The sequence below is a fragment of the Apostichopus japonicus genome, chromosome 20, assembly GCF_037975245.1.
Source record: "Apostichopus japonicus isolate 1M-3 chromosome 20, ASM3797524v1, whole genome shotgun sequence".
In the NCBI taxonomy this organism is placed as follows: domain Eukaryota; kingdom Metazoa; phylum Echinodermata; class Holothuroidea; order Aspidochirotida; family Stichopodidae; genus Apostichopus; species Apostichopus japonicus.
The window spans coordinates 18,684,998-18,691,926 of NC_092580.1; the positions used below are offsets into that span (position 1 = coordinate 18,684,998).

Sequence of the window (6,929 nt, forward strand, 5' to 3'; positions counted from 1 at the left end):
GATTATGCCCCAGGTATCATTTACATTTGTTACTATGTTTGACTTTGTTATAAAATATAACCTTTTAGAATATCTTAGAAAATCAGTTGACATCATAATTGAATGAGAGAGTGACTAACATAGAAAGGACATGTTTACAACTGTGAATTGTCCGCAAATTATTTTTACAAACTTTACAAAATCACATATCTTGTACAATATATATTTTAATGATAAGGAAACATCTATATTCATAAGTTAGGCTGAAATAACGTACCTCTTTTTGTAATCGAAAGAAAAGTTTTACAATGGATTTACTCAAGTATGGTTACCCATGTATGAATGTTTACTTTTGAATGTGTGGTGTAGCGTTGATAGTGTCCTCCCAACATCCGTGAGTATACATTTCTGGTAAGCCCAAACCCCACAAGAACCAGACTCTCTCCACTGTTATACCAAACAATTATGCTTTGCATTGACGTTGAGCGGCGTTTTGCATGGGTATGGTATTTCTGGTTTGCGAATCGGGGTGTGGTCCTGTTCTTTCTGCGTTCACCAGGGATAGCTGCACTGCACTGTTGATGATTTTAGGGTGCCTTCACCTCCCTTAGTCCTTGATTATGTCGACAGTATACTCTCGTCCGTCGGAAAGGGACGTAAAGCGGAGGTCCCAGGAACAAGAACGGTAATGACAATAACACATCTGGCTTGTTACGCTGAACACTCATAGAAAAGGGAAGGCTTTTTTAAACCCATGTTCATCCACGTTCATTTGGATTGGGTTTCAAAACAGATTCTACTGACCCTCCTATAGGAGGCTATAGCCCGTGCAAAATGCAACACTAAACTTTCCTAAGTTTTAAATAGCTTTAGACACATTTCCCATTCACATATACTCTGTTGAATTCGTACATGTCACGCAAGACTATTTAGTATTTATCTTATACATTAGATATCGTGAAGAAAACTACATGTATTTTCCTTTTGGAAACATCAAACTGGAATTAAATATGTGTAAAAGTAAATTGGCCTGACGTTTCGATCCTAGCAGGATCTTCTTCAGAGGCTAAGTGACAAGTAACAGTAACAGAAGGGACAAAAACACGCACAGAATACAGACAGGTTAATGAGCACGGTGAACACAATGAGATAAATGTAAGGGGATTAGTAGACAAGGGATGGAGAGAAGATAGCAACATGGGAAGAGGAGAGGTAGGAGATAAACAGTGGAGGGACAAAGAGAGGATTAAAGGAACGGGTGGGGAATAAACTGGAGAAGGACAAAGACAGAAAGGTGTGGAGAAAAAAGGGTGGAAGAGAGCTGTGAGAAGAGGAGTGATGGGGGGGGGGACAAGGGGGAAGGAGTGGGGGACAGAAGAAAAGTTAGTCATGTCCTTCCTGAATGTTGAGCCCATGAGGTTGAATGGTGCGAAGGCGTTGCATCCACAGCCTCTCTCTGCTGATTCGTACTCGGTCAGGACGGCTACCTAAGGATTCAACCCCCTGTAGGGATATGTCGTTAATGGTATGGTTGGGAAGGTTAAAATGTTCTCCAACTGGGGTCTCAGTCTTCATGGTTTTGACTGTGGATCTGTGACCATAGAATCGCTTCTTGAGGGTGATTTTGGTTTCGCCAACATACTGGATGCCGCAAACTCTACAAGAGATCAGAGAGATGACATTGGTGGTAGTGCAAGTGATATGACCCTTAGTCTTGTGTGTGAGTTGCATGCTGTGGCTGGTGATGGAATTGGATTCAACAATGTGGTGGCTGCAGACGATGCATCTCGAAGTACGATCACATTTGAAAGTACCATGCTGAATATATGTAGGGTTAGAAGTTTAAGGTGGAACAGCAGCCCGCACAAGAAGGTCTCGTAGGTTGCGTGGTCGTCTGTAGGCGATGGTGGGTTTTTCAGGGACGGCTCGTTGGAGTCTATCTGAAGTGAGAGGAATGTTGTGGTTGTTAGAGGTGATTTTTAAGATGAGGAAGATTTGGGTGGAAAGTAACAACCAGGGGCAGTTTGTTGTCGCAATCTCGTTCTGCATTCTTCAAGCTGCCATCCCCGTCACTGCAAGTCTGGAACTGCCTACAGTCAAGCACTTCGTCTTCGTCGCATTTGCTCTAACAATTCCTCTTTCATTCGCCATACAGATGCTTTGGAAAAACACCTAAACTTAAACGATCGTAAGAAAGAAATGAAGGCAGGTTATACAATGATACTTTAGCCGTATAAATGCCTATCAAGTTATGTATTCAAATGCAGTTTAGTTTCGTTCAACCACCCAATCAGTTAGATAATATTGGTATGTTACAAGTGCACAGGACATAAGTCCATATAGTCTGAGATAATATCAATTTATTTACAGTTACAATGGATCAAAACTTACATGTAATTAATATCTCGTTAAGTACACTATCGTAATATCATATATTTTTAATTCTTCGTACAGGATAAAACGGATTGCGTCAAGTTTTTAAAAATTGTCATGCTATCTAAGGTCTTTTGTGGTATAATCCACGATGTTTGCTGCAAAACTTCTATCCTATGTGTCGTAAGGCAAATTATTTCTAATGTTATATTTGTAACACTTTAAAATCACAAAATGAAATGTGACAGTGCATATTTACATTTATAACAATGTCGAAGCAAGTTGCAAACCAATTCTCTGCATCGTTCTCAATCTTTCTTAAATTCAAGTTCCCGGTTATCTGGGCAGCGTGACGTCACTCCTCATATACATACAGATGCAGCGATATCCAGACATTAAACTGCACGCCTATCAAAGTTGCAATTTTCAGTTGGGGATTGTAATCACTTATCATTGTACAGCGCCATATATTTATAATTTACCCATCAAGTTAACTAAGGTAGTACAGTTTGGCTGTACCCTACTTTTTCAAGTTATTCATTTTCGTTTTAAAATTATGTATATTAAGGTTTGTGTCACACAACACTTTATTAAATCATATATTTTGTCATTAAAATGGTTCCTGCAGTGATTTTGGTGGACGGATTCAGAGTATGTGTTCTCCGTTCAAGTTAAAATATGTTACCATCAGATAAAAGTGGTAAATGCAACGAAAAATGCAGAAGCTTTAAATTTCGCTACGTACGGTCATGGCGTGGATGAAGGTAGTCGGTTCTGGTATTTGCTTACATTTGCATGTAAATATTAAGTTAAAGATTTCTTTAAACTGCGGATGATTAAATCCGTAGATCAGTGGATTAACGCAGCTATTAAAGGTAACTAGACATGCAAACCAAGGAATCACAACGTAACTCTCAGGAGTGACGCAAGCTACTGCAAAAGGCATGATGCATACAATGTAGGCACAAACCACTAGAAAGAGATTTTTGGTAATTTTAACCACCATGATTTGCCGAGAAATCCTTTTTCTCTCATCACCTCTAGATGCCCGATAACTGTCCTTTCGTATATCCTGATGTATCCCTTTCCTCTGTAGAAATCGATAAATAAGATAGTAACACGCGATAATGACCACCAAGCAGGGAAACTGTATCAGTATACTACGTAACACTTCATTGTAGAACGCTCTGGGATGTTCCGAGTCTACCGTACACATACCGTAACGATGGGAAAAGCCGAACACACCGAAACCTAATACCGATGGTAAGGTTGCGACTATAATAACATACAGCCAACCGAGGAAGATCATAACGTATACGTTTCGGGAACAGTAACCTTTATCATAAGTTGATCTCGGACGAGTTATCAAAATTAAACGATTGACTGCAATCAAAGCCAAATTGATAGTGCTAGCTTCTAATGTTATATAAGTTATTGCTCCAATAATCTTACAAAAAAAAGTCTTCGAAAGGTAAAAATCAACGCTTAGCAACGCTACTGGATGAAATATTATAAACACGCAAGCAATGAGATCGGAAATAGCTAGGTTGACCACGAACGCGTTGGTGATTGTCTGAAGTTTTCGTGAGGCGCAAACAGCAAAGACAACGAGCAGATTGCCAGGTATTCCTATGACACTTATCACAGCAACGCAGACAGCCAGAACGGATCGTTGGACAGGGTCATCAAAGCGAAAGGGTGGATTTTCTGTGCTGTTACTATATTCCATATTAACCTGTAAAACAGAAAAGTAAAATATTAAAGATAGTCTGTACTAAGAATCCATGTACAGGTGCTGTGGCCGAGTGGATAAAGGCGGTGGCGTTTGAAGCAATGAGGTTTAGCAATCGAAAAGTTCCGGGTTCGATACCCGGCCAGTAAGGTGGCTTTTTCATCCAAGAGCAAATAACGTTTTTTCCCATCTGTAATGACTTTCTAAATCGAATGGGTTCCAAATTTGAGTTAAAATGTTGAATTGGAAGTCAGCGGATGTGTAAGGTGTAATCCATAAGCCCTTGCGGGTTTCTCCTACATTTGTAGTCGCTTAAGCGTCGTAAATTTAACTGGTGATTGTTATAAGATTATTAGTCTAAATTTTCGAGAAAACGACAAGACGATTGTCAGGTATTTATATGACACTTATGAAAACAGTGCGAACAACAACGATAGTTCGTTGAACCAGGAAGTTGTAATGGAACTATAACAACTCCCTGGTTGAACAGGATCAGCAAATCGATAAGGTGGCTCATCAGTTGTCTTTGTTATGTCTTGTAATGTTATCTTACGATTCCATTTTAAACTGAAATACAGAAAAGTGAAATTCTGAAGTATATATTTGGTATAAAAACTCAATTTTGTTTTGTAATTATAGTGTTATGTGTTACCATGTGTTGGCCCTATAGAAAACCTACATGTATGTTTAACAGTATCCATGACCATTGCTGTATAGACTAGAGAACATAGTAGACATTTCGTTCTAGTTCGAGGTAATCATACTTCATATTTAGCTTAGGTACGAAATGTGTAATCCCATGTTTTGGGTCTCTGTTTATGGGTGTATAGACCTCCACCCCCAGGGTGTTGGGCCATAGTGCCAGAAGGGTGCGTGAAGCCATTCAGAGAGTCCGCTCCCTTTCCAGATAATCTACTTTGGCAGTGAAGGACAAATAGGGACGAGATTGCGAAAACAAACTGCCCCTGGTTGTTACTTTCCACCCAAATCTTCCTCCTCTTCAGAAAATTACCTCTAACAACCACAATATTCGTAACTCCTAACTGTAGCGATAATCAACTCAAGATAACCGCTTCAAAATACAGCTTTCCCTATGAAGGTATTTTGGCTCTCAGAATCTTACCACTTATTGTTTGTGTATGCCTTTTATGCGAAGAAAACTATACGCTCACATAGCCCACATTGAAGTTAGAAAGGGGGGAGATGGACAGACAGTTACATTGGACAAATGAGCAGAGAATAGAGTAAATATACACATAACAAGAGACACGGACGGACTGGCAGTTACAATGGACAGACAGTTACATTGGACAAATGAGCAAAGAGTGGAGCAAAATAGAGATAACTAAGGAGACCTTTCCTGTTTTAATAGATCGTCAACTGTTTAGTTGTAACCAGATAAATCTCCTGTTTATATTGAAGAGATTTATGGTTGGTTGGAATTATGGTTGGTATGATGTGAAGGTGTTCTCAGAGTGATACAAAGTAACAGCCTAATTTCTAAAGCATTTTGTGTTTCAAAATTGTAGAAGGATGTAATTACTTACCGAACATAAAACATAGGAAACCAGAAAACGGCAGCAGATATGACTTTGTAATCTTGAGATTTTCTAGTCGGAACACAATGTTACAGATCACGTTTTTAAAATAACACAAGAATAAATTCCATATGTAAGAAAAAAATATTTATATTATAAAACAGAAACAGATTCAGTTATTCGCACAAACGCATTAAGTTCACGCTTTGTTGAAGTGACTGCCAACAATGTGATCATGTTCAGTTTATTTGTAATGTCTGTTGTAGTTTTATTGAACAGAATGTTGTACTTCCTGGTTGATATACGCGAACTGATTGGTCAGGGTTATTAAGGAGTGGTTACTAAGAAAATGTCGATACTCATATCCTGACGTTCGTGGCGCTTGGCAACTGATCGTTCAAATTGAAAGATCGTGCAGGTAATGCATAAGATAGTGACAAGTCAATAATAATAATAATACCAAAGTGTAAGGAGTAACTTATACTTACCACTCATAACGTTACCTCTATACTGATAAGTTACCATAACCCTTTATACGGGTATGCTATACTTAATACCAAAGAGTAATATGCAGAAACAGAACACGCAATATACCATATAGGCCTACCACATTTGCAGTAACTTACATCCGCTCGAAAAGGGAAACCTTTGTAGAAGTTAACAGGGTCTAATAGTGCAGTGATTGTTTTGGCATATTTTCAGTATGAGACCATCGTTGCTTTTTCAAATGCTCATTTCTCATGCAGCAAATTGCGGAAAAGGAACAATAGAAGAACTTTGTTTGATATGTTATCAAACAGGAATGGTCTTACTTGTCTTGCATTGGTTTAGTTGTCAAATTTGCATAAATTTACGTATATGTGGTGTGAATTAGATATCCAATTCTGAATTTGGAAATTAGATGTAAATTTTAAAGAAAAAAATAGAGAAATTTGTCAGTGTGGTTTTTTGACATCACACTTGTTTGCTTCAAATTCACTTTGGGCACAAAGCGTGTCAACTTCCCGCAAACGAGTTAAAAATCAAAATTATAAGGAATTAAATGCAATCTTCACCAGGAAGTTAAGACTGACACTTTTTTTGCTGGACCTAATCCTTGTCAGAAATTTGGGATCTCGTTGCAAAAATTCTACATGGTCATGGTATACGGAAGACTGAAATTGCAGTGAGTGGCCAACCTATGAAGCATTCAGTAAGATGATACGTATATATATATATATATATATATATATATATATATATATATATATATATATACATACACACATGCACGCGGCACACAAACAAAACAAGAAGACAACAAGATG

General features: G+C 38.3%; 2 protein-coding genes across 3 annotated transcripts in view; both read right to left on the minus strand.

The window, feature by feature from the left end:
- LOC139961923 (adhesion G-protein coupled receptor G4-like) overlaps window positions 1-1,267 on the minus strand; it is a 68,246-nt gene extending 66,979 nt beyond the window's left edge. Inside the window, exon 1 of one of the 2 annotated variants that reach the window (XM_071961620.1) lies at window positions 330-1,267. In XM_071961620.1, the coding sequence (XP_071817721.1) occupies window positions 330-455 (126 nt within the window). In that variant the 5' untranslated portion in view covers window positions 456-1,267. The remainder of the gene's footprint in view (window positions 1-329) is intronic. The other variant, XM_071961619.1, reaches the window with a different exon arrangement.
- Window positions 146-5,931, minus strand: LOC139961925 (mu-type opioid receptor-like). The gene is made up of 2 exons (XM_071961625.1): window positions 5,632-5,931; window positions 146-4,087 (listed from the first exon to the last, which is right to left on the minus strand). Exon 2 carries the CDS (start codon window positions 4,079-4,081, stop codon window positions 3,080-3,082), a length of 1,002 nt encoding a protein of 333 aa, XP_071817726.1. The 5' UTR covers window positions 4,082-4,087; window positions 5,632-5,931; the 3' UTR covers window positions 146-3,079.
- Between the last annotated feature and the right edge of the window lie 998 nt (window positions 5,932-6,929).